Source organism: Podarcis pityusensis (assembly GCF_964106645.2).
Source record: "Podarcis pityusensis genome assembly, chromosome: 16".
NCBI classification, from domain to species: Eukaryota; Metazoa; Chordata; class Lepidosauria; order Squamata; family Lacertidae; genus Podarcis; species Podarcis pityusensis.
The window spans coordinates 13063208-13089122 of record NC_138041.1 but is presented as its reverse complement, the minus strand read 5'-3'; the positions used below and the strand labels follow the sequence as shown (position 1 = coordinate 13089122).

Sequence of the window (25915 nt, the reverse complement as noted above, 5' to 3'; positions counted from 1 at the left end):
CCCTGACCATTAGGTCCAGTTGTGGCCGACTCTGGGATTGTGGTGCTCATCTCGCTTTATTGGCCGAGGGAGCCGGTGTACAGCTTCTGGGTCATGTGGCCAGCATGACTAAGCCGCTTCTGGCGAACCAGAGCAGCACACGGAAATGCCGTTTACCTTCCCGCCGGAGCGGTACTTATTTATCTACTTACACTTTGACGTGCTTTCGAACTGCTAGGTTGGCAGGAGCAGCGATCGAGCAATGGGAGCTCACCCCGTCGCGGGGATTCGAACCGTCAACCTTCTGATCGGCAAGTCCTAGGCTCTGTGGTTTAACCCGAGTCCCTATCACCCCAGGGGTAGCCAATGCCAATAGTCAATGGATGTGGCTGGACTACAACTCCCATGTATGCTGACAGGCCTTCTTCCCTGCCCTGCCCACTGCACCTGCTCGTTCATTTCCGCTCCGTATCGTAGCTCCATAACAAAATGCTCGCAGTTGGGGCTGTTGAAGGTGTAGGGCATCTCCTTGCCCACCAGCTCCTCGGCCTGCCAGAGTATCTTGGCCAGGGGGAGCGGCGGCTGTGTCTCGTCATGTTTATTGTTCACCCGGTACCGGTCCTTCCGCACGACGTCTTCCAGCCAATCCTTCTTTACGTAAGCTCTGTCGGGCAAGACCGCCAAGGCATTCGGAGTTCCATCCGGAAGATGGTCACCTGGGGAGGAGAAGGAAGAGTGGGGAGAGACAGAGTGAGAATGGGACGAAAACAGCACATCTCTATCTCTCGGAAAGCTTGCCTGTCTCCCCATCTGTTCTCTAGGCATTCAGACACCTCTTAAGATCCCGTAACCAAGTTGGCCATTACGGTTCCTGAGATCAAGGAGCAGGTTTCTTATCTACGCTCGGTAGTGACTGGATGCCATTTTTAATCAAGATGGCAAACTGCGCCTTTCAAAATTGCAGTGGCTTTAACCAAGGAGACAGCTATACAGCTGCAAATGAGACATTTTAAGTGTGTTTTTAAGTGCATTATGCAAATGTGACACTAGATGGGGACTGTGAGCTTATGGCAAATTCAATATTTTCCAAAAAGCTTTTTAAAGAAGCATTTTCTAAGTGTTTTTTAAATATGTGTCTAGATTGCACCCAAATTTGGCATGGTGGATGTTAAGCTCAAGGACTCGTTTTTCATCTGTGTTTGGATACAATTTGGGTGCCATTTTGAATGCAGGTGCAGGACTGAACCTTTCGAAGCTGCATTTATTTTGAGGTTTCTCAGAATTCCTGAGCAACACCAGTTACTAGGCTGCTGGTATATGTTAAAACTGGATTGATGCAGAGAGACTTCGCAAGGCCCAGACAGCCATGGAGATGCAAAGTTAACAGGTGCATCAGAAGTCTTGTAGCCCTGACTGAAAAAGAGAGGAGCTAGTATAAGAGCTATTGTATGATTATTTTGAAGTGGATTCAATATTCCATTAAGTCCCTTTGTGATGATTGCATATTTGTCCCCACCTGTGCTCTGTCTTGCTCCCCAGAGCCATCTTTTCCTTGACTCCAATTAGCATACCTAATGGGTAGTATCCCCACCACCACAAGAGCCTGAATCTGCCCACACCTGCCCTGTGGGGATCTATGAATTAGCAGTATTTACTTCACCTCCTTTCTTTCTTTCTTTCTTTCTTTCTTTCTTTCTTTCTTTCTTTCTCCCTCCCTCCCTCCCTCCCTCCCTCCCTCTCCCATTCCTTCTCTCCTCCTCTCACTCCCCACCCCCTTTTGGCCAAATGGGCCCATGGCCCAACTTCAATTGACAGCCAGGGCAGGGGGAAGGGGTTTGTGGTGGGGGCAGTCCGCCCCGGGTGTCTCCACTGAGTGGAGTGACAAAATGCCAGACGGCACTCACTGAGGGGCCTGCAGCACGCCCAAGCCATGCGTCTCTCTTGGGAATAACGCGGTGACTTGGACGCCCGCAGGCTCCACGCTGCCCCAAACAGTCCGCTTGCCGTCTCCCCCTCAGCTGTAGGGTGGCTGAGTGGGAGAAGGCAGGCAGACTTCTCAGAGGCCCCGCGGAGCATCCTGCCCTGGCTTGCCCCGCCCCAGGTGTCCAATTGGCTTGCTCCGCCACTGGACCAGGGCACCCACTTGTCAACCACATGTTGACACCAGTAAACTTTGCATCTCTTATTGAACTGTAAACAACTCGTCCCCCTCTTCCTAGCTTGGTGTTAAATCCCTTGGAGCTAACTGAAGAGTACCACAGTGTGCTGAAGTGCATTGTTTGGGTACTTCTATGCCTGCCAGTAGGTGGTGCTGTTGCTCTGCTTATCCTCTGCTTAAAAGGCACAGCAACAGTGCAATTGTAAGAAGGGGAGTCGTTGCAGTGGTTTGAGAAGAGAAACTCCCCCAGGATTCAGACAAGGGAAACTTTGGACTCTCCTACTCCCACCACCCCTTACAGTTGCCCACGCTAGCCAGGGGTGGTTGGGAACTGGAGTACAACCACATCTTGAGTGCCAAAGTCTCCCCACCACAACTCTAGGGATAGGTCATCAGAACCGAGATAAGTGGCCACGAGTCTTGCTGAGCTCACCACATTCAGTTGCCAAGTGGACAACCTTCCGATCCCCAACATAGAGGGCCCAGTGCTGACAAGAAGAACGGAAGATCTCAATGAGGTCTCCAGGTTTTAATTCATCCTAGAAGGAAAACAGGAGACAAAGTTTAGTTGCTGCTCTAAACCATCACAATACCATGCTGGGGGTGGCCTGCATTTGCATATCCTCCAAGCCAAAATCTGGGACATCATCTTCCCGGATGCCATCTTCCCATTTTTTATCATAAGAGCATGGCAGCCATTTTGGTTGCTGTGATCTCACAGCACCATGTGAGGTCCACAACAACGTGGTTCCCCCTACCCCAAAAGTGCTTTTTAAAGGCACAGCACCCCAAAATATGCATTTGGGGGCACCTCAGAAGATTGCAACCGTGAAAAAGCAGTTGGGGGGATTTTGTGCCGTGAAATTGCCTGAGATTGTGGCAACCAAAATGGCTGCCGTTCTCTTGCGATAAAAAACAGGATGTTCAGCTTTTTCTGCGACACTTGTGGGGTATGTTGTTTTCCATGCTGTTCTATTTGTAGCAACCTGGAGTGTAAATTCTTCAGTTTGATAAGAATGATACTTTGTTTTTCGTCTGTTAGCTTAGTAAAGTTACTTAGCAAATCCGCTTCCTCTGGTACTGACCAGTCTGATGAATCTGGGACACGATTATTATTTGGTACTGCGGTAGGCAATGAAAAAATCTTCCCATTGACTGAGAGCTTCTTTAGCTGTAGAACAAGTGCCAACTTTGGACGAGTAGATAGTATTACTTTTCGAGCAAGCGGGGGGGGGTAGGTTGATTTGTCTACAAAATGCTGGTATGGGAAGAAGCCTTTCTGCGCTAAGTGAGCCTTCTTTTCCATGATTATGGTTGGAATTCTGTGGGTGTTGAAGATGAGAAGAGTTCTCATACAGTGTCCATCTTTGGAGAGACCTTTGGTTGTTTTTAAATCAGCAGTTCTCAACCTGTGGGTCCCCAGATGTTGTTGGACTACAACTCCCATCATCCCTGAGCTCTGGCCTTGCTAGCTAGGGGTGATGGGAGTTGTAGTTCAACAACATCTGGGGACCCACAGGTTGAGAAAGGCTGTTTTAAATCAATGTCGTCAACAGCGACACCTAGATGGCCGAGCAGGAATGGATTGGCCATTAACTGACCGAATGCACAGGCAGGCTGGGACTGCAGCCTAGATGGCGCCCTTGAGGCAGTCTGCCCAGCTAACTGCAGAAAGAAGATACGTCCACAAGCACAACTTCTGAGAACCCTCTAGGCAGCTGGCCATTGCCATGTTCTTATCTGGCTCTGCGCCCCCCCCCCCGCCCCCCCTGCCAAATTCTGCTCATGAGCTGCCCAGAGGGCCATTCATTTTGGAATCGAAACCCTTGCAAATCCTTTTTCTGGGTTGCTGGATCCAGACTTCCTGTGCCTTTTTAAACAGCTGTGCTGTAGGGGGGAATTTCACCACTTCCTTCTTATCACAGCTAACTGCATGGCTGCAGCAGAGAAGCTGCCACTGGCAAAACTACTCCCTGCTGTGCTGCTCTTAAAGAGACAGGAGATTTCTTTAGTTTGTTTTGGAGGAATGGTTACGCTAGTCTGGTGAGGGTTTCGGATTGTATCTGTCGCCATGTCCTATTATTAGAAACGTTAACCAGCAAACGTAAGCTTAAGCTAGCACGGGGACAAGCAGAGGGGGATGCCTTCACCCCGGTATCTCCCCTTTATCACATATAAAGGTAAAGGGACCCCTGACCACTAGGTCCAGTCACGGATGACTCTGGGGTTGCGGCGCTCATCTCGCTTTATTGGCCGAGGGAGCAGGCGTACAGCTTCCGGGTCATGTGGCCAGCATGACTAAGCCGCTTCTGGCAAACCAGAGCAGCGCACAGAAATGCCATTTACCTTCCTGCCGGAGCGGTACCTATTTATCTACTTGCACTTTGCTGTGCTTTTGAACTTCTAGGTGGGCAGGAGCAGGAACCGAGCAACGGGAGCTCACCCCGTTGTGGGGATTCAAACCCCCCACCTTCTGATCAGCAAGCCCTAGGCTCTGTGGTTTAACCCACAGCACCACCCATGTCCCCTCTTTATCACATATACAGCACAACAATAGAATTGACTTATTCCACCACCACCACCACAGCATATGAATTAATACGCCCAGTACTTTTTTTTTCTTAAAAAAAACAAATGTTATGGGGTACTCTCATATTCCTACTCATATTGAAATACTGCCCCTCAATGTGGCCAAACTTAGATTCACAAAAATTTTAGGGGTACGTGTACCCCCAGAAAAAAGCACTGAATATGCTTAATCTGACCCATACAAACTGGCCAACCAGCCTGCAATAGTTCTGGGAAAATCCAGATGTATGGCAAGCCTTGTCGGCAGTGCCGTTTCCGGCAATTTTACTTTAAAGAAGCTCCAAAACATTTTTTAAAATGCATTTTTTCCCTTAAGAACTCCTTTGGGCAAAATGTACAAAAGGTAAACAACCCACCCTTTTTTGTCTGGATTTTCACTGTTTGAAATATGACAACACACACACACCCTAAAAAAACCCTGCACTAGAATGAAAGAACATTATCTCTCCCCACCTCTGTCTCCTCTCTTTTTCCGCATAATGTCTATGACAATAGTGTCTCTTACTGCATGTAAACGAACTGTGAGAAAGACTCTATGAAAAGCAAGTGGAGACGCTATACAGTATGTACTTTTTTGTTACACAAGAAAATCTTCAATGAAAAGTAGGGAGGGGAGGGCCCTCTCAAAAGTCAACAAATACCATAGCACGGATATTTCAGAGGTGGTGGTTCTCTGCCCCCCCCCCTCCACCCCCAGTTATGACGAAGCTCCCTCTGCTGGCAGTTTTGTGCTCAGCAGGAAAAGAAGAGAAATAGGAAGATGAGTATGTATTACACATTTCTTCTTCATCATCTCCCTTTCCTTTTAATAGTCTGCCCTTTCACCAAACAACTCAAAGTAGCCTACAAGGCTATATCGCTCCCCCTGCCTCCCAACCTGCCTCAGCTTCACAACAAATCTGTGAACTAGGCTACACTGATAAATGAACTCCTGGTTCAGTCTCACCCAATGCACTTCCTGGTTTAGTGGGGATGTGGACCCCTGTCCACAGCCTTCTAGGTTTATTACAGGGGTAGGCAACCTAAGGCCTGGGGGCCAGATGCAGCCCAATCGCCTTCTCAGTCCGACCCGCAGACTGTCTGGGAATCAGCGTGTTTTTACATGAGTAGAATGTGTGCTTTTATTTAAAATGCATCTCTGGGTTATTTGTGGGGCATAGGAATTCGTTTATATATAGTCCAGCCCACCACATGGTCTGAAGAACGGTGGACTGAAAAAGGTTGCTGACCCATGGTTTATTAGGTTGCTCTGCCAAGTTCAGCCCGCCTTCAGCCAGTCTCCACCTGCATGCCTCTTTCCTTACAACCAGCCCAGTGGGTGACTCCAGATGTCCGCCTCCTTCTCCTAAGTCTCAGTGTTGCCTTTGTAGAATTCAGAGGGGAAGAAAAGGAATCAGCGCCACAGAGACTGTCCACGGCGAGCATCCCAGGGGGGCGGGGCAGCAATGTCACACAGACCCCAGGGATGACATTCCAGGTGGACCACACCCACCGCACCCCCTTCCTCCGCCAGTGCAGCTCCACCTATCATTGGCTCTGGCTCCACCTACTGTTGGCCTTGTTGCCAGCGGGCACTAGCCTCCACTGCATTGGTTCATCCCAACATCTGGAGCAACAGAGAAAGTACCCTGCTCTGTCGCCACAAATTCCCTTGCCCGCAAGCAACTCTCCTGCGTTGGAGGGGGTTGAGCTAGATGACCCTGAGTGTCCCTTCCAGCTCTGTGATTCAAGTGGTGCACTGGTGGCAACTTACCCGCTCAGCTGGGTTCTTCACCCTGATGAAGAAGGCTGAGTGGTTTTGCTCCTCGTCGTTCATCTTCACTAGGCTTGGTGTGTTATTCTCAGTGTCGGCTTCCAATGGGCATAGCTAGGAAGGAAAGCATTTGGGTAAAGCACAGATAGCTTGTGTTCCTCCTCCTCTCATATCTACTAAAGCAAGGGCCAGCCAATGAAGGTGAAGTGTCAAATAAATGCATACAGAGTGTCCCAGGTTTGAACCCTGGCCTAAAGCTATTGGTGGTTAATAGCCACAGTGGTAATAATAATAATAATAATAATAATAATAATAATAATCCCTGTAGCTTTGCTTCTCGCAGTGAGGGAACCGCCAGAAGGCCCTCGGCGCTGGACCTCAGCGTCCAGGCAGAACGATGGGGATAGTATACTGGGCCGAGGCCGTTTAGGGCTTTAAAGGTCAACACCAACACTTTGAATTGTGCTCGGAAACGTCCTGGGAGCCAATGTAGGTCTTTCAAAACCGGTGTTATGTGGTCTCAGCAGCTGCTCCCAGTCACCAGTCTAGCTGCCGCATTCTGGATTAGTTGTAGTTTCCGGGTCACCTTTAAAGGTAGCCCCACGTAGAGCACATTGCAGCAGTCCAAGCGGGAGATAACTAGAGCATGCACCACTCTGGCGAGGCAGTCCGCAGGCAGGTAGGGTCTAAGCCTGTGTACCAGATGGAGCTGGTAGACAGCTGCCCTGCATACAGAACTGACCTGTGCCTCCATGGGCAGCTGTGAGTCCAAAATGACTCCCAAGCTGCGCACCTGCTCCTTCAGGGGCACAGTTACCCCATTCAGGACCAGGGAGTCCTCCACACCAGCCCGCCCCCTGTCCCCTAAGAACAGTACTTCTGTCTTGTCAGGATTCAACCTCATGCTTTATCTCCTTATGCTTTGCCTCGTCCGATAGAAGGCAGTATGCCAGTTTCTGGGACTCACAGGCAGCAGAGAGTGCTGTTGTGCTCAGATTCTGGTTTCCCAGAAGCCTCTGGGTGGTCACCATGAGGACAGGATGCTGGACTAAATGGGCATAATCCAGCACATTCTTGGATCTCCAGCTGGTTTTGGACTACAACTCCCATCATCCTTCGCTAGCAGGGCCAGTGGTCAGGGATGATGAGAATTGTAGTCCAAAACCAGGGACCCCTACTTCTGATGCCCTGCTGCTCAGCCTGCATCCTCAGAGTCTGCATCCCTCAAGACCCGGGCTGGAAAAGGGGCTCCCACTTCTCTTCTGTGAGGGCCTTGCATTGTATCAACACCTGCTCACTAACAGAGGCAGCCCGCCGAGCGTGAGGCAGCCGAGAGCATAACAGAATGCCAGGTTCCAGGATGGACAGCTGCCCCTTTAAGGCTCTAGTCACCTCAACAAGGAGGCAGAACCTGAGGAGGAGAGGTCCCACCCAGCATGCAGAGAAGGGCTTGAGAACATGAACTCTAGTTCAGGGATGGGAAAGTTTGGGCCTTGCAGAGGCTGCTGGACGGCAACTCATATAGCTCAGTTGGTAGAGCATGACCCTAGTGGTCCCTTCAACTCTACAGTTCTATGATTCTACGATCCCTGGGACCACTGGTCATCCTGACTGGGACTGATGAATATCTGGGGAGTTAAAGTTCTCCCACACATCCCACTCAAGTGGGATCAAATCATTTGCTCCCTGAGCTCTGCTGTCCAGGGTCCTGAAAGACCTGGTTCAAGTTCCTGAAATAATCTGATTCTGGCTGAACTCTGCCTATACTCTCCCTCTACCCCAGCCCACTTGGCATACAAGTACTTATAAAAACAAGAAACAGCCATGGATTGTCTGAAAGGAGGTGGGTGAGAGAAGACGGAGAGGGAGAGGGAGGTTCAGAGCACAAGTATAACATCCTCTAAAGCAGAGTTTCCTAAACTTGGATCTTCAGCTCTTTTTGGACTACAGTTCCCATCATCCCTGACCACTGATCCTGCTAGCTGGGGATGATGGGAGTTGTAGTCCAACAACAGCTGGAGATCCAAGTTTGGGGAACCCTACTCTAAAGGGTTGTGGGGAACCACTGGTCCTCCAAATGTTGCTGAACTACAGCTCCTATCAGCCCCAAGCAGCATGGCCAAGGATGATGGGAGTTGTAGTTCAGCAATTTCTGGAGGGTCAAAATTCCCAACACCTGTTCTAAACATTGATCCAAGAGCCTGGGAGTGTGCCTAGGTCAATTCTGGGTAACCAAGCCCATCAGGCCTGTGTAATGGCCTCTATTTTTCAGAGGGGTGACTGCCTGTCTGGTACTGAAAAGAAAAGGAGAATCAAGACACAACATCCAGTTGTTGGGCTGGGTGTGAGCTGGCCACAGATTGCATGAGGCTGCTCTGGATATTGACACATCAGTCAGGCAAAATTTATTCCAAGAAGGCCGTGGCAGCTGGGAACACACCTAGGAGACCCTTTGCCTAGAGTGGGGAATGGAGAATTGCCCAAGCACGCTCACTTTCTACGTCTTATTAGAGGATGTGTGGGGAACTTGTGGTCCTCCAGATAGAGCTGGACTCCAGCTCCCATAATCCCATGAGCATGGAATGAAAACACAAGACCTAGATCAGACCAGAGGCCCATCCAGCCCAGCTTCCTGTTTCCACAATGCCCACCCAGATGCCTCTGGGAAGTTCACAAGCAAGACCTGAGCACAAAAGCGCTCTGTCCCCTCCGATGGTTTCCAGCAACCCTACTCTCTCTTCGTGACCCCATGGACCAGAGGACGCCAGGCACTCCTGTCTTCCACTGCCTCCCACAGTTTAGTCAAACTCATGCTGGTAGCTTCGAGAACACTATCCAACCATCTTGTCCTCTGTCATCCCCTTCTCCTTGTGCCCTCCATCTTTCCCAACATCAGGGTCTTTTCCAGGGAGTCTTCTCTTCTCATGAGGTGGCCAAAGTATTGGAGTCTCAGCTTCAGGATCTGTCCTTCCAGTGAGCACTCAGGGCTGATTTCCTTCAGAATGGATAGGTTTGATCTTCTTGCAGTCCATGGGACTCTCAAGAGTCTCCTCCAGCGCCATAATTCAAAAGCATCAATTCTTCGGCGATCAGCCTTCTTTATGGTCCAGCTCTCACTTCCATACATCACTACTGGGAAAACCATAGCTTTAACTATACGGACCTTTGTTGGCAAGGTGATGTCTCTGCTTTTTAAGATGCTGTCTAGGTTTGTCATTGCTTTTCTCCCAAGAAGCAGGCGTCTTTTAATTTCGTGGCGCAGATGGTGACAGCAACCCTACTAGTTCCCCCCAAATATTTTCCCTTTGCAAAAAAAGGGGGGAAATTTATTGTAGGCAAACACAGCAGGTGGGGAACTGTGAGAAAAGCTTCACATCAGAGGAGGGCCCCAGTCCTGCCACTCGCCACCTGGTCTAGGGCAGGGCCTGACAGGCCATATAAGAGCTGCTGCTGGGCAAAGAGGGCTCTGTTTTGTTTTGTTTTTAATTGCTGTTATTTTTTACCTATGGCATTTAAACTGTGATATTAATGCTGTATTCTTAGTTTTAGATTTTGATTTATGTGGAAATTGTTTTTCATTTGGTTGTGTATTTTTTTGATGTGGTTTATTTATTGATGACTTTCGTAATTATGTAAATCTTGTCATGTTGTAAGCTGCCTTGAGCATTGAGTTATTGTTTTGTTGTTTCTGTTTTAACTATTTATTTGTGCTTTTATCTTGTGTTTTTATCTAGCAAATCACCCTAAGATCTTTCGATGAAGGGCGGTATATAAATCTTAATAATAATAATAATAATAATAATAATAATAATAATATCTATGATTATTGTGGTTTCTTGAATCGGGAGCATCATCCAGCATAAAGTCTTCCCTTAACATTGAGGTGCAGCTCCAAGGGCCTTTTGGCAGTTCCCTCACTGCAAGAAGTGAGGTTACGGGGAACCAGACAGAGGGCCTTCTCAGTAGTGGCGCCCGCCCTATTGAGTGCCCTCCCATCAGATGTCAAGGAGATAAATAGCTATATGGATTTTAAAAGACATCTGAAGGGAAAATTTTAATGTTTGATGTTTTACTGTGTTTTTAATATTGTGTTGGAAGCTGCCCAGAGCGGCTGGGGAGGCCCAGCCAGATGGGCGGGGTATAAGTAATAAATTTTATTTTATTTTTTTTATTTATTTATTAACTCAAAACCTCTAGGTGGGAATCGACAATAGTTCAGCAAAATAGATGTCAGTTCCTTTCTACACACACATAGCTCTCTGCCTTCCCCACAGGACCTATGTCATACCAAACAGGACAAAAGGCTGAAAATACCAATATATTTTGGTTTCTGTGTATACACACACACCAGCTGGTGCATGCAGTGACTAAGACCATCCTCTTACCTCATCCATGAAATCACTAAGAGGCCTTAGCTAAGCCATTATTCTCTCAGCCTCAGCTGCAACATGAGGGAGCAGTGGGTAACAATCATGGCCTACTTTGCAAGACCATCGTCAGGATGACTTGTAATGTTCAAACGGTGCTGCCTAAATGCCATTCCAGCTACGACTAATACCAATTTTAATCAGTGCAGCTGAAAGTCAAGGGCAGCCGTGTCTGTTTCAGAAAAGCTATTTTGGGTCCGGCCTGTTGCTATAATAGGACATATAACGAATAAATACTGGTGGCCTTTCCTTCTGACAATGAGTGATACGGCTTGTTTATTCAACAAGATTTCTCCAGCACCCCAAGGTGCGTTTTCTCATTTGCAAATTCATTTCCATTTAATCACTTTAAAAGACAGATGATTAATCAACCAAAATTAATATGCATTAATCGCCCGCCCCCCTTTGCCTGTATTTGCCGCCCTCCCCATCCCTGCCACTTCTGTTATTTAACTTCGGCTAAAATTTAGATTGTAAACCCCTTGGGAGCAGGGGCCTGTCTAAATCAACAAATGTCCTGTATATAGATGACTATATCAGTCCTCGCCAACCAGATGTTTTTTTGACTGCAACCCCATTTGCCCTCTGCTGGTGAGACTAATGGGAATTGTAGTCCAAAATAGAAACATAGAATCCTGGAATTGTAGAGTTGGAAGGGATCATCTAGTCCAGAAATATGCAGAAATATGCAGCTGTCCCATAAGGGGATTGAACCTGCAACCTTGTTGTCTTCAGCACCCTGCTCTAACCAACTGAGCTATCCACCTGGAGGGCACCAGGCTGGCAAAGGCTGCTCTATAAAAAATACTGTAGCAGCTTGGCAGCTTGGCTTAGCATGGGCAGATCATCAGATCCCAAAGCAAGGAAACCAATATTCTGACAGCTAAATGAATCCGAGAGAGAGACTCTGCTCTCCCGATAGCATCATAAGCCTTTGTGTTGGCAGTGCCCAGAGCAGGAGGAAACCAGGAGAAGGAGCTAATTGGTGGGAGGTGGGGTCTCCCTGGTGGGCCTCAACCAGCCACTTTAGAAGTCGGATCAGGGGTCCTGGCTCCTCCCCACCACCTCAAAGCAGAACAGAAAGTCTCTGCAGAGGCTGGAGGAGGCTGCGATGGGGAGACAACTCAAGAGGAGGAGAGCACTCATTTCGGATCTCCACAGTCCCGCAAAGCAGGTGAGCCCATCGCGCCTCGTCTTAGAAATGAGGCCGGGGGCACAGAAACCACTGGGACCTCTTCCCTCAGTCCTGAACATCTTGCCTCATTCCTGAACTCCGGAATTCCAAGCTCAGTGTCTGCGGACCAAGCCTATACCCTTAACTTCCCTGATGGAAGATCTCTTTTCTTACTTACACGTCAGGGCCTCCTTCTGCGAGTGTTGGGCTTGAGGTAGGTACAAATTCAATACACCCCAGCAACCACCGCAGATAAAGTAGAGAAGACTAGAGGCAGAAACCCCCCTTCCAACCACGTACAAACCCTTGTGTACCTGCAGTGGGCTGTCAATTTTTCCCTGTGGCAAATGAATTTAACCACCCATTTTCTACCTGATGCTTGGAGTGACATCACAGGGAAAGCGCTACCTCATCTGTTACCAAGTAACCATTAAATACTGTTGGGAGGGGGGGATATGTGAAGTGGGGGAGTATGATACCATTTGCCCCACCAACTCGGGAAAGTGTTTACTCGCTTTTTCTCAGTTCCTTCATCCGTGGGGACAAAGTCACTCGAGAGACTGCCTTAGCCCTTACATTGGGGCTAGGGAACCTTTGGCCCTCCGGGTGTCGCAGAACTACAGTTCCCATCCCAGCCATGGGGCTGCTGGGAGTGGGGGTTCAGCAACTTCTGGAGGGCCGGAGGTTCCTGTAGAATTTCCTCTGCAAGTTCCAAAGATATCACAAGCCCACTTCACAGAGCAGGACTTTCAGTGTGGCTGCCCCTGTTCTGCGGAACAGCGTTCCTGTTAGGATACAACAGCCATAGGAGCCAACTCCAAGGGGCTAAGGTCCCTTACCTGCCCCCCCCAATATTTTATTCAAGTTGGCACCCCTGCACTTTCTGGAAACAATATAAAAAAATTCCTTCCAGTAGCACCTTAGAGACCACCTAAGTTTGTTATTGGTATGCGCTTTCGTGTGAATGCAGACTTCTTCAAATATCTGAAGTGTGTATCTGAAGAAGTGTGCATGCACACGAAAGCTCATACCAATAGCAAACTTAGTTGGTCTCCAAGGTGCTACTGGGATTTTTCTTATTTTGTTTCGACTACGGCAGACCAACACGGCTACCTACCTGTAACTGGAAACCATATGTTGCATCAACAAGCTATCCTAGCTGGATAAACAGATCTCTGCCACAGGTGTCTACATTATATTGTTTTCAAATTGATCTGTTGCTATTTATGTGCTCCCAGTCACCAGTCTAGCTGCCACATTCTGGATTAGTTGTAGTTTCTGGGTCATCTTCAAAGGTAGCCCCAGATAGAGCACATTGCAGTAGTTCAAGCAGGAGATAACCTGAGCATGTACCACTTTGGCGAGACAGTGCGCAGGCAGGCACTCAGAAAGCACACCAGATGGAGATGGTAGATAGATGCCCTGGACATAGAATGGACCAGGACAGCTGACCACTGTGTCCAGGGATTGCATCACCATCACTAATTGAGGTGTTACAGAGAAATAATTTAGCCCCCCATTCCTCTGGAGACATTAAGGAGGAATTCGATTCCACAATTACAATTGCTTAAAGACCAGAGATGGAGACATTTTTTTAAATAATTATTTACATTTTTATTAAGGTTTTAAAAAAATAAAATCCACCTTTCTATTCTAAAAACAGAAGCCACAAGGCATTTTTATTTTTTTTACAAAAGTCAACAGACAAAAGGTACCTAAGACAAAATTCTAGAAGCAGAGAAACAGCAAGCAGCAGTCATAAAACAAGCTGTCGCAAGCTTGTCTCTCAATGTGGCTATCTAGAAAAGGGGTACCCTTTAAAAGAAAAAAGTAGTTGTTTTATCTAGTGTCCAAAAAGACATAAAAAGGAGAGCTAGCTAAATCTCCTGCAGCAGGGGATTCCCACAGGTGCCACCACTGAGAAGGCCGTGTCAGTCATGCCCACCAAGCACACTTCAGGTGGTGAGGAAACAAGGACTGCAAATGTGGCATACCAGCCTCCTTTGAGGAATAAAATATGCGAACTGGTTTCTGTGGCTTGTATGCAGCTAAGTTCTGCTCAGAGTAAACCCATTAAAATTGATTAACCTTGCTTTAAAAAAAAGGTAAAGGACCCCTGACAGTTAAGTCCAGTCACAGACGACTCTGGGGTTCCGGCGCTCATTTCACTTTACAGGCTGAGCAACGGAAGCTCACCCCGTCGCAGGGATTCGAACCGCTGACCTTCTGATTGGCAAGCCCAAGAGGATCGGTGGTTTAGACCACAGCGCCACCCACGTCCCTTAACCTTGCTTAGGCATGCCTATTAACTTAAATGGGCCAGCTCTGAGTAGGGCTACCATTGACTATAACCTTATGGTTCAGGTACTTGTCAGTGTTCAAACTTGATTTCTGGGATAATATTACTTACAGAGTTAAGCATCTCCACTCCTTCAGGGAACACTTCCCACACTCCCCACATGACATGCGCTCTTCCTCTGAGCATCTGTGAGGTTTCTATAAGATGCCCTTGAAAACATTCCCGGTATAACAGCACAAAGTCAACATGTTTAACCTTCACTGAGCAGAATCTTGCGTTTAAAAATGAAAGCGTCATCTCCTGAACTGCGCTGATTTCAGAATTTGAAACAGACTAGGAAAGAGGCTAAGTTTCTAACAGGAGAGCATTCCCCGCCACGGGGATTGGTGGAGGAGTGCGCAGCCATTTATTCCTCTCTGTGCCTTCTGGGCAGGAATAAGCTGCTGACCACTGTCGCCGCAATGGCCACGAGGCCTACGCCGAAGAGCCCTACTGTGCCAGCAACCAAGGTGTCTCTCACCTGCAAACAACACAGAAGGGGAAACTGTTAAGCTGTATAGGCCTCTAAGATGTTGCTGGGCTACCTGCCAACATTTCTCCAGTGAAAATAGGGACGTCGTCAATAATAATAATAATAATTTTATCTGACTGGGTTCCCCCAGCCACTCTGGACAGCTTCCATCATATATAAAAAAATAATAAACATAATAAAAATGCAACATTTAAAAACTTCCCTATACAGGGCTGCCTTCAGATGTCTGCTAAAGGTTGAATAGTTACTTATCTCCTTGGCTCGGGGGTTGCATAACTCCACACCCTCCAATGCAAACAGGGACATCCTAAGGAAAAGTGGGACATTCCAGGATCAAATCAGAAACTGGGATGGCTTCTGTAAATCCAGGACTGTCACTGGAAAATAGGGACACTTGGAGGGTCTGCTTAGGTTGATGGGCATGTTAAGATACAGTTCAGCAAGATCTAGATGGTTCAGAGTTTCCCCACACCTCCTCTAGATTTTGCTGTGTGTGTGTGGCTTTATTTTCAGACGGAACTCACCGGAACTCAGTTCCAGCACCTCTCAGGTGGGGGCCATTGCCATTCTAAGAGAACTAGGGAGGCATTCACGGTGAGTTCCGGCACCTCTTTTTCTAGAAAAATAACACTGTTATATATATGTGTGTGTATGTAAATAAAATCCTATACAGTATGCTAGAGGCACCACAGTCTGCAGTGACCTTCATTCCAAGAGAACTGAACTCTGCATATGCACAGGAAACTCTGGAGTCCCTAAGCTGCTTGGCAATTGGGGAACATGCAACGTCATTCTCACTACAGCTGCTCCAGGAAGAGTTTTTACAACAATACGTTGGGAGAAAGGGGCTGATAAGATTAACGTTTTTTCCTGAAGGCCACAAAATTGCTCTGCCCTTTCGAAGCAGTGAGACTTGTGCTTCTCTGGCACACTGCAGACACGGCTGTGGCCCATCGATACGCACCTGGTCGCTCCTAGCCGTGCCATAGCGCAGCCTGGTGACAAAATGTTCACAGTTCTCGCTGGCCAAGCTGTAGCGGATTTCTTTGCCCAGGAGCGCCTCCGCCTCCTGAATGATTTTGTTCGCCGGGAGCGGCTCGTATTTCTGATCGTATTTGTTGTTGATGCGGCATGCGTCGTCCCCGATGATGCTCCACAGGAGTTCCTTCTTCACCACGGCTTTTTCGGACAGGGCAGACATCAGGCTGGAGGTGCTGGCCTGGTATAAGTCATCTTGGAAGACACAAAGGGAACACCAGTAATGCAGTAGGCCTGTTTTTGTACTCCTCTCTAGCCTCCATTCAGACAAGCACAAGGCATGATCAGACTTCAAGGACACATTCCAGACAGGAGGGTGTGGAGCAAGGCTGGTGAGGGGTGCTAAGGGCCAGGTAAAGAAGACCGGAGGGCCACATTTGCCCAGCTCCTCCCGGATCGGAGTTTCACCAGCCTGTAATAACATAATCCATTGTGATATCCAATATCTTTTACAATAGGAATCATTTAAAGAAAGGATCCTGACCATTGATAATTCACTCTTCTTCAGAATTGACAGTCCTTGTGCTACCTTCATTATTCAAAATCACCCATGTAGTTATACAGGATGAGCTTTTTAATACACAAAACCAGAACTAGAAGACTAGCTGTGCCAAATGCGATCCTATAGGTCTGGTTTCTCAGCAAAAATATAAAAATAAAAAGACCAATAGCTGTCCCCCTTCACCCTCATCATCCCAAACAATAAAGTCTGGAGGATGCAGCCCTTTTAAGGTAGGACTAGAGTGGAGATACTTTCTCACCCCAAGGGCCACATTCCCTTCTAGGCAACTTCCCAGGGGCCACATGGCAGAGGTGGGTGGAGCCAGAGGCAAAAACAGGGTGCAGCCAAAAAAAAAAAAGTGGGGCAACAAATGTAAATTTTGTTGGGTGTAGTGAAGGGTTAACCTTCTGTGTCTCGAGGCTGAGAGGAGGCGCTTACAAGGGAAGTAAGCCAGGACGTGACGAAAGCAGCTTGGAATGCTGTGAGCTGAGTGAAAAGTGAAAGCAGCTTTGCTACGCAGCTGCTGAGAGAGACAGGTCGCAAAATGCAACTTGAATCAGATGGACTGTAAATATGCTATTTTTGAGCAAATAAAGTGCTACTAGGAAAGAAGAAACGTGTGGGACCTATTTACTGACTGCCCTTTCTACACGAACTGCTGTGCAATTCTGCTAATTGCTTTACGACCTGCAGAGGTGCAGGGGAGCGTGCCGGACCACAACAATAAAGCAATAAATCTATCCTAACATGGTTATGGGTCAACGTGAAGCGTGTGAGGAAGGGCTTTGAAGCTTTATCTGCTGAACGTCAGTTTGATCGACTGCCGGAGGCTTCAAAGAGGCGGATCGGAGGAGGCTGACGGAGGCTGGGAGCCAAGAGCCATAACGTCCGGAGTTCCCAGTTTGGCTGAGTGAGTACCTTTTGGAAAAGCCAACAGAAGGGAGGCAATGGCTCGGCCCCAGGGACAAGTCTTTGAGAGTTTCAATATCCCCTTTGAGAGACTCAATGGGAGTAATTGGGAGAATTGGCTGCAGTGGAGCTTTCAAGTGGAGCTTTTGCTGGTGGGGGAGCAGCTGTGGAATGTAATTCACCCCACACAGAATGCAGCTGGGAAAGCAGAGGCTGAAAGGGCTGCAGAGCAAAGTGAAGTGGAGAAGCGTGTGCTTGCTTTTTTGGCAGAAAGTGTGGATGCTCATCTGGTGCCTGTTGTCCTGGGTGCAAGAAAGCCAGAGGCCGCTTGGCTAGCACTCCAAGAAGCTTGTGGAGCTGGAGTGGGAAGCAAGGGCCAAGAAGGGACTGTTGCTGTTCCTGTTGCTGTTGTTGCTAGCACTGCTGCTTGTGCTTTTGCTGAGCCTGGGAGCTGTGTGGATGCTGCAACGTGTCTGTGTGAGAAGCCTGAAGAGAGGCCAAGTGTTGAGAGCCCTTTACCCTTCAGAGGGGGTGCAGAAAAACGTTCTGAAGACCCCATGAGCAGTGGGGGGGCAGTGAGCAGTGAAAGCTCAGAGACGCCTCTTTCTCCAAAAGCTGCCAAGAGTTGTTTACGTCGTGAGTCGGAGCCTGGGAAGCTGAAAAGTGCTAGAGGCTTCAAGGTCAGCCACCTGCAGCAAGTAGAGATAAGCGCTTCAGAGTTGTGTGGGAACGCCAAGACAAGTCCAGTCTCCATGGCAACTGAGAGAGTTGCATCTACGGAAGCTGTCAAGGTCGTGGGCAAGTCTTCCTGCCGGGGGGAGTCTGTTGCCGTGACAACCAGAGAGGACATCTGCAGAAGCCCCAAGGAGGGGGGTAGTGAGGAGATTGTTGCCCTGGCGACCCAGGAATGTAAACAACAAGACTTTCTCACTGTAATCATAGACTCTGGTGCCTCAAACTCGTTAGTGCCATCTCCTGATCTTTTGAGGAATTGCAGGACAGTAAAAACTGAGAAGTTTGTTAAGTTTGCAGATGGGAGCAGAAAAAGACTCACAGAAACAGGACTGTTCTTCTGTCCTTTCCTTAAGCATGAAGTCAAAGCTTATGCAGTGCCCGGTTTAACTAACTGTTTGTTAAGTGTGCATGATCTATTGATTGATAATTTTCAAGTTTCTTTTTCAGGTGACAAATGTGAATTTTCCAAGGATGGGAAACACGTGTACACAGTGCAGTCGAAAGATAATTTGTTTGCTGTAAATGTGCCTTTTTCCACAGGAGAGGATGACACCGAAGATGCGAAGGGCCAATGTGTGAATGTAGCGCCCCACAATGGTTGTTCCCATATTTGGCACAGACGCTTCGCTCATTTGAATTGGAAATTTCTCCAGAAAGCACCAGAGCTGACACAAGGGTGCAAATTTAATGTTTGTGAAAAATTTCTAGATTGCAATGCATGTAAACAGGCGAAAGTTGTGACATGCTCATATCCAAAGTCAGAGAGGCAGACCACGCAACCCTTTGAATTAATTCATGCAGATTTGTGTGGACCCATGTCTGTTGAGTCACTGGGAGGTTCGAAGTATTCTTTGCTTTTGATTGATGATTTTTCGAGGTCTGCTTGGACTTTCTCTCTGAAAACGAAAGGGGAGGCGGCTAAAATGATCAGGGATTGGATCACCGCAGTTGAGGTAACCTTTTCCACCAAAGTTCGTGGTTTTCAAAGTGACAGAGGTGCTCAATTCACTGGTTCTGCTTTACAGGATTTCTTTAGGGAGAAGGGGATTAGCCACAGACTGACCGCTCCTTACTCTCCGCAACAGAATGGGGTCGCAGAGAGAAAGAACAGGACGGTGCAGGAAGCTGTGTCTGCGATCCTGTGGGACGCAGGGCTACCCCAGAAGTTTTGGTCGGAGGCCTGGAGATATGTGGTCCATACGCAGAACAGAGTGTACAACTCTAGTGTAGGAAATACACCGTATTTCTTACTTCATGGAGAGAAGCCCAAGGTACACTACCTTCGTGTGTTTGGTTGTGAGGCTTGGGTGCTTATTCCAAAGGCTCTACGCAAGAAAGGTGAGCCAAGGTCTAAAAGGATGATCTTTGTAGGGTATGAGCCTGGCTCAAAGGCCTGGAGGTTTGCGTACCCAAGTGGAGACCAGTCTAGGTTGGTTATCAGCAATAGCGCTGAGTTCTGTGAGCAAGCTGGTTGGAAGCGTCTGCACGCTAATCCAGACGTGCTTCCACAGCAGTTCTATGACTCAGACGAGGAGGAGGAGGAACTTGGAGCTGGGGACCACGGTCCAGAGGGACAAAGTCCAAGGCAGGGACAGCTCAGGATCCCTCAGAGGGGGGAACCTCAAACACCTCCTCAGGCAAGTGTCAAGTTTGAGCCAAAGAGTGAGCCTTCTTCACCTGCTGGACCAGCTGTAAGGCCCAAGAGGCGCAGCAGGTCAGAGGGGGAAGACACTGAAGTTGAGGATGATTTAGCTGGACCCAGTGAAGAGGCAGGGTCACCAGGAGTCACACTGAGGAGATCAGCGAGGACAAGGAGGCCTCCTGATCGGTACGGCGCTTCAGGCGTCTGGGTAGGTTCTGCAAGATGTGAACCTGAATCCTTCGAGGATATTCAGAGTTTACCTGAGGAAGAAGCAGGCAAGTGGCACAAGGCAATGGACAAAGAGATGAAGTCCATGAAAGATCTAGGTGTGTTCTCACTCACAGAGTTGCCACCGGGGAAGCAGGCTGTGAGTTCCAGGTGGGTTTACCGTTTGAAACCCACGGACGCTGGAGAGCCGCAGTATAAAGCCAGGTTAGTTGCTCGAGGGTTTACTCAGAGGAAGGGAATACACTTCACGGAGGTGTATTCGCCAACGTCACGAGCGGAGACTCTGAGAACGCTTTTAGCTTGTGCAGCACAGAGAGGCTGGAAGGTAAACCACTTTGATGTGGATGTTGCCTACCTTAACTCAGATCTCCAGGAGGAGCTGTACATGATTCCTCCTCCGGGGTTTGAGAACTCAAGGCAGGATGTTGTGTGGAGATTGCACAAATCCATCTATGGATTACGTCAATCTGCTAGAAACTGGAACATGTGCCTGAATGAAGCTTTGGAGAAGCTAGGTTTCAGGAAGAGTCTTGCTGACAGTTGCCTGTTCCTTAGAGGATCAGGAGACTCACAGGAGCTGGTGATGATTTGGGTTGATGACGTGCTTTTCGTCTCAGAAACAGATGAACAGGCGGAGAAGTTTGCCAAAGAGCTAGGTAAACGATTCAAGCTTAAACAGCTTGGTGCTGTCAAAACCTATCTAGGTGTCAATGTTGAGCGTGCACAGGATGGAAGTTTTTTGCTCAGCCAGAGAGGTAAAATTGAGCAATTGCTTCAGAAGTTCAGGATGAGTGATTGTGCAGGAGTGAGAAGTCCTATGGAGACTAGTTTTGTGAAGGACAGCCAGCAAGTAGAACGCGCTGCGTTCGAAAATACTGAAGTGTTTCAATCAGCTCTAGGGAGTTTGTTGTACTTGTCCCAATGGAGCAGACCTGATATAGCGTTTGCTGTCAATCTGCTCAGCAGGGAAGCATCAAACCCTAGTGTGCAAGCCTGGAATGGCGTCAAGAGAGTTCTGAGGTATTTGCAGGAGACCAAAGACTTTTGTCTTAGGTTGCCAGCTCAAGGAGAAGTCAAACTGACTTGCTTTGTGGACTCGGATTGGGCTAATCTTGAGGATCGCAAGTCTGTGTCTGGCCTAGTGGTGAAGTTTGGGAACTCAGTAGTTGGATGGAGATCCAAGAAGCAAAGTCTTATAGCGCTCTCATCCACTGAAGCTGAGTTTAGTGCTCTTTCAGAGGTGTGCAGAGAAGTAGAGTTCTATGCTTGTTTGGTGCAGGAACTCTGCGAAGTGGATTGTCTGCCGATACGTGTTTTCAAGGACAATCAACCATGCCTGCGTTTGGCAGAGTCAGGTCAGTTCAAGGCCAGAACGAAACACCTAGGCATTCGCTTTCGGAATGTGTGCCAAAGTGTTCAGGAGGGATTAGTTGCGCTGAAGTATTGTCCCTCTGCCAAGAACCTAGCTGATGGGTTCACGAAACCACTCACCTTCCAAAGACATGGGGAGTTTTGTGAAGGTCTGGGTTTGGGACGACCAAGGGTCGATTCTCCCCTCAGGCGCGAGACAAGAGGGGGTGTTGGGTGTAGTGAAGGGTTAACCTTCTGTGTCTCGAGGCTGAGAGGAGGCGCTTACAAGGGAAGTAAGCCAGGACGTGACGAAAGCAGCTTGGAATGCTGTGAGCTGAGTGAAAAGTGAAAGCAGCTTTGCTACGCAGCTGCTGAGAGAGACAGGTCGCAAAATGCAACTTGAATCAGATGGACTGTAAATATGCTATTTTTGAGCAAATAAAGTGCTACTAGGAAAGAAGAAACGTGTGGGACCTATTTACTGACTGCCCTTTCTACACGAACTGCTGTGCAATTCTGCTAATTGCTTTACGACCTGCAGAGGTGCAGGGGAGCGTGCCGGACCACAACAATAAAGCAATAAATCTATCCTAACAAATTTTACCCTCTCTGGGCCACAACCCTCACTGGCCAGTGTGGTGTAGTGGTTAAGAGCGGTGGACTCGTAATCTGGTGAACCGGGTTCGCATCCCTGCTCCTCCACATGCAGCTGCTGGGTGACCTTGCGCTAGTCACACTTCTCTGAAGTCTCTCAGCCCCACTCACCTCACAGAATGTTTGTTGTGGGGGAGGAAGGGAAAGGAGAATGTTAGCCGCTTTGAGACTCCTTTGGGTAGTGATAAAGTGGGATATCAAATCCAAACTCGTCTTACTTCACCTGCTCCTTGAGTGTTTTCTCTGGGCTTAAATGTGTCCTTGAACTGTGTTCATCCCCCGGGCCGTAGCTAGGGGTTGGCGAGGTGGGCCCCTGCCAGGGGCACAGGCGATGGGGTGGGGTGCAAAATCAGCTAAAAAATATGTCTATAAATATAAATACAGTCATACCTCATGTTACGTCCACTTCATGTTACGTTCTTTCAGGTTATGTCCCGCAGCAACCCAGAAATACCGGAAAGGGTTACTTCAGGTTTTTCCGCCCGCGCATGTGCAGATGCGCAAAATGACGTCATGCACATAAGCGGCGAATCACAACCCGCGCATGTGCAGACGCACTGCGGCAGGTTGCGCTCTTTTCATGTTGTGAATGGGCCTCCAGAACGGATCCCGTTCGCAACCAGAGATACCATTGTATTGATTATTGCCTCATAAGAATTGGTTTTAAATAGAGGGTGAATTGAATGGGGGGGTTGAGGAGAGGTGGAAAGAAGAGCTAATTTGTCCATGGGTAGGGGACACAATCTGGAGGGTTCTGCCAGGGGCGCAAGATCACCTAGCTACGGCTCTGTTCATGCCTCCTGTTTGCCTGGATGGAGGGGAGAGAGGGGTGTGTGTGCGAGTCTGGGCCCGATTGTGTGGCAAGGTGTGATCCAGGGAAAACTGCCATGATGCACATCTCTCTAGAAACTGCCTCCTCCAGACCCAGGGCCCTAATCCAGCACTCGTGAAAAGCTCCACAGCTTTCTGCATCGTGAAAAGGTGGCCAATAATTTCCATCTTGGCAATGCCCAACACAGAGGCACAGGATAAGTTGGCAATGCCAGCAACTGTAAACCCTGCCTGACTTGGCCATGCACCCGATATAAGCCTGAGCACCTTACCTGAGGGAGCCAGGTGGATCACGTAACCGGAACCCACGTAGATGGCCCAGTGCTGGTAGCCCACACGGGAAATCTCTATCAGGTCTCCAGGCTTTGGCTCTATCTGTCGAGAGAGAATCAAAGAAGCGAGTGCCAGGAGGGAGCTGATGTGATAAAGGTAAAGGTAAAGGGACCCCTGACCATTAGGTCCAGTCACGGACGACTCTGGGGTTGCGGCGCTCATCTCACTTTATTGGCCGAGGTAGCAGGCGTACAGCTTCCGGGTCATGTGGCCAGCATGACTAAGCCGCTTCTGGCGAACCAGAGCAGCGCACGGAAACGCCGTTTACCTTCCCGCTGGAGCTGTACCTATTTATCTACTTGCACTTTGCCATGCTTTCGAACTGCTAGGTTGGCAGGAGCTGGGACCGAGCAATGGGAGCTCACCCCATTGTGGGGATTCGAACCGCCGACCTTCTGATCAGCAAGTCCTAGGCTCTGTGGTTTAACCCACAGCGCCACCCGCTTGCTGAGTGTAAATCAGCACAGTGACAATGCAGGCAGGACTGTGGCAGGAAACCGAGGATGCCAGGAAACCGGGAATTATGTTCACATGTGCTGGAAATATGTACAATTTTTTGGGTAAAGGGTGTTTAAGGAGATAACAGAAATCACTGGGTTAAAGCTGACCGAAAGTCCAGAGGTAGCATTATTATCAATTTACGGTGGGGTGGGTGGAAGATTTGCAGGCTTTGAAGGGCTTGCTCACAAATTTATTGACAGCTGCACGAATTATTATAGCCAGGAAGTGAAAGGGGCAAGCAGAATATAAATTGGAAGAATGGTATAAAAAAGTTTGGGATACAGCTATTAATGATAAATTAACATGTGCCATTAAGGTAAGGCAGGGAATATGCAGGAGAAATGATTTTGAGGAGATATGGAAGGTGTTTGTAGAATTTGTACTGTTAAAACGGAAAGGGGTCAAACCATCACAAGAGATGTTGAAATTTTGGGAGGTTGGATAGTTACAACGGAATGGTCTCGGTGGTGGGGTGCACATTGTTATTCTTATTTATTTATGATTATTACTTTGTAAATAAAAAAGGACTGCGGCAGGAGGGCAAACGCTGAAGAAAGCTTTGTGCTGGGATTTGATTAGATGCTAGGAGAGGATATATTTATTAGATATTATCCTTCCTCCCTCACGTTAGTGTGTTCAACATAGTGCCATCCCTTTGCAGCCCTGTTTAGGGGAGTTTTTAATGTTTGATGTTTTGTTCTGTTTTTAATCTGTTGGGAGCCGCCCAGAGTGGCTGGGGAAACCCAGCCAGATGGGCAGGGTATACGTAATATGTTGTTAATGATAATAATGATGATGATGATGATGATATGCCACCTGTAGTGGTTCAAGGGGTTGCTCGTGCATAAGCCGGTGCCCACACCTGGCTGGGTTGCCTAAGTGAACCTTTTCTGTCCGGACAGCCACTCACCCGTGGCTGTCTCAATCGCTGGCAGAATCCGTCAGTGGGCGTTTCTTAAACTTCTTCCAGCAAAGAAGTTATTTCACGCCCAGTTGCCTCCTACTTTCCCTGCGCGGAAGCCTTCTGCGCAAGGAAGGCTTAGGCAGCGGAGGACCCTTCCTCCCCCCGCTGGTCCCAGGCAAGGAGTCCTGTGACTCCCTCTCAGATTCCCCCATCTGCCCCCCTTCTCTACTGGAGCTGGGCTGATTCCCTTCCCCAGAAGATGGGCTGCCTCTCCCAATCCCATGACGCTCTCTGGGATCCCTCTGGAGCTCTCTCTCTCCCTCCGGCACTGATGGCAGTTCCCTGACACCACCCATCTGACTTTTTTGCCCAAGCCACTCTGGGCAGCTTCCAGAAAAATATAACAACTCCATAAAACATTAAAAACTTCCCCATACAGATAGGCTACTTTTAGCCTTTTAGTTTTAGTAATCCAGGTCGCTTTAAGGCAGACTGGATTTTCCTGGTATTACCTCCTTTTCTCCCCTTTAAAATAACAATCACAGACAAACAGTTGCAAAATGTAAGAATAACTTTTTCCCACTCAGTATATGTCTTGAAGAATATCAGAGATAGCAGCTAGGTGCAGGCAGGCTTAAAATGCTAACTGAGTTCCTAAAACATACTAAGTCTAGCTTAAATACAGAGTCTGAACTGGGGCTCAGAATTACAGGTGTTGTCACGGGTGTCCAGTGCCACGCACCACAACCTGATGTCATGATTAACATTTTAATGCTGCTTTTCCCTATAAATACATGCTCAAACCAGCTCACCACAAAACTGCTAAAATTCAGAACAATGCATCATTACTATAACACTCACATACTAAACCATTTCACAACATGAAGCAATATTCTTTTAAAAAAACCCCAATTTGATTCCATGCGTCAAATCGAAAAGCCCTGTCATTTAAGACACAGCAGCACCTTTGTGTGTGTGTGTTTTGCTACAGTCCTATGAACTAGAAACTTATCATTTAACAGCTAAAACAGCAATCACTTTGAATGTCCAGAGGCCTGTCTGGACGCTTTGCTAGGAGTCGAAATCCAACCTTGAGCAGCATAATCCCTGAGGGCACCCACAGAAGGCTATATTTAACTCGGCCAAGAGATGACAGAGAGACGCTTTAGAAGCGGCCGTGCTCTGTGACACACCACAATGCGCACCAACAGAAATGGCCAGAGCAACAGCAGAGGCAATTCGGCTTCTCTGTCAACTGCAGTTGGTACTTACATAGCCAGACATCTTGAGGAGCTGCAGGCAGGCCGGCCCGGACGGATACTCCACCCTCGCCAGCAGACAGTGGCTTAGTTTAGCGATTGTGGACAGCTGCAGGCA

General features: G+C 48.2%; 1 protein-coding gene across 1 annotated transcript in view; it reads right to left on the bottom strand.

Annotated features, from left to right (window-relative positions):
• LOC308465657 (uncharacterized protein) overlaps positions 1-25915 on the bottom strand; it is a 30883-nt gene extending 4968 nt beyond the window's left edge. Inside the window, exons 1-6 of the mRNA XM_080985721.1 lie at positions 25811-25915; positions 23073-23175; positions 15876-16144; positions 6480-6593; positions 2571-2676; positions 427-695 (exon numbers count right to left, since the gene is read on the bottom strand). Of these exons, the coding sequence (XP_080841847.1) occupies positions 427-695; positions 2571-2676; positions 6480-6593; positions 15876-16144; positions 23073-23175; positions 25811-25822 (873 nt within the window). The 5' untranslated portion in view covers positions 25823-25915. The remainder of the gene's footprint in view (positions 1-426; positions 696-2570; positions 2677-6479; positions 6594-15875; positions 16145-23072; positions 23176-25810) is intronic.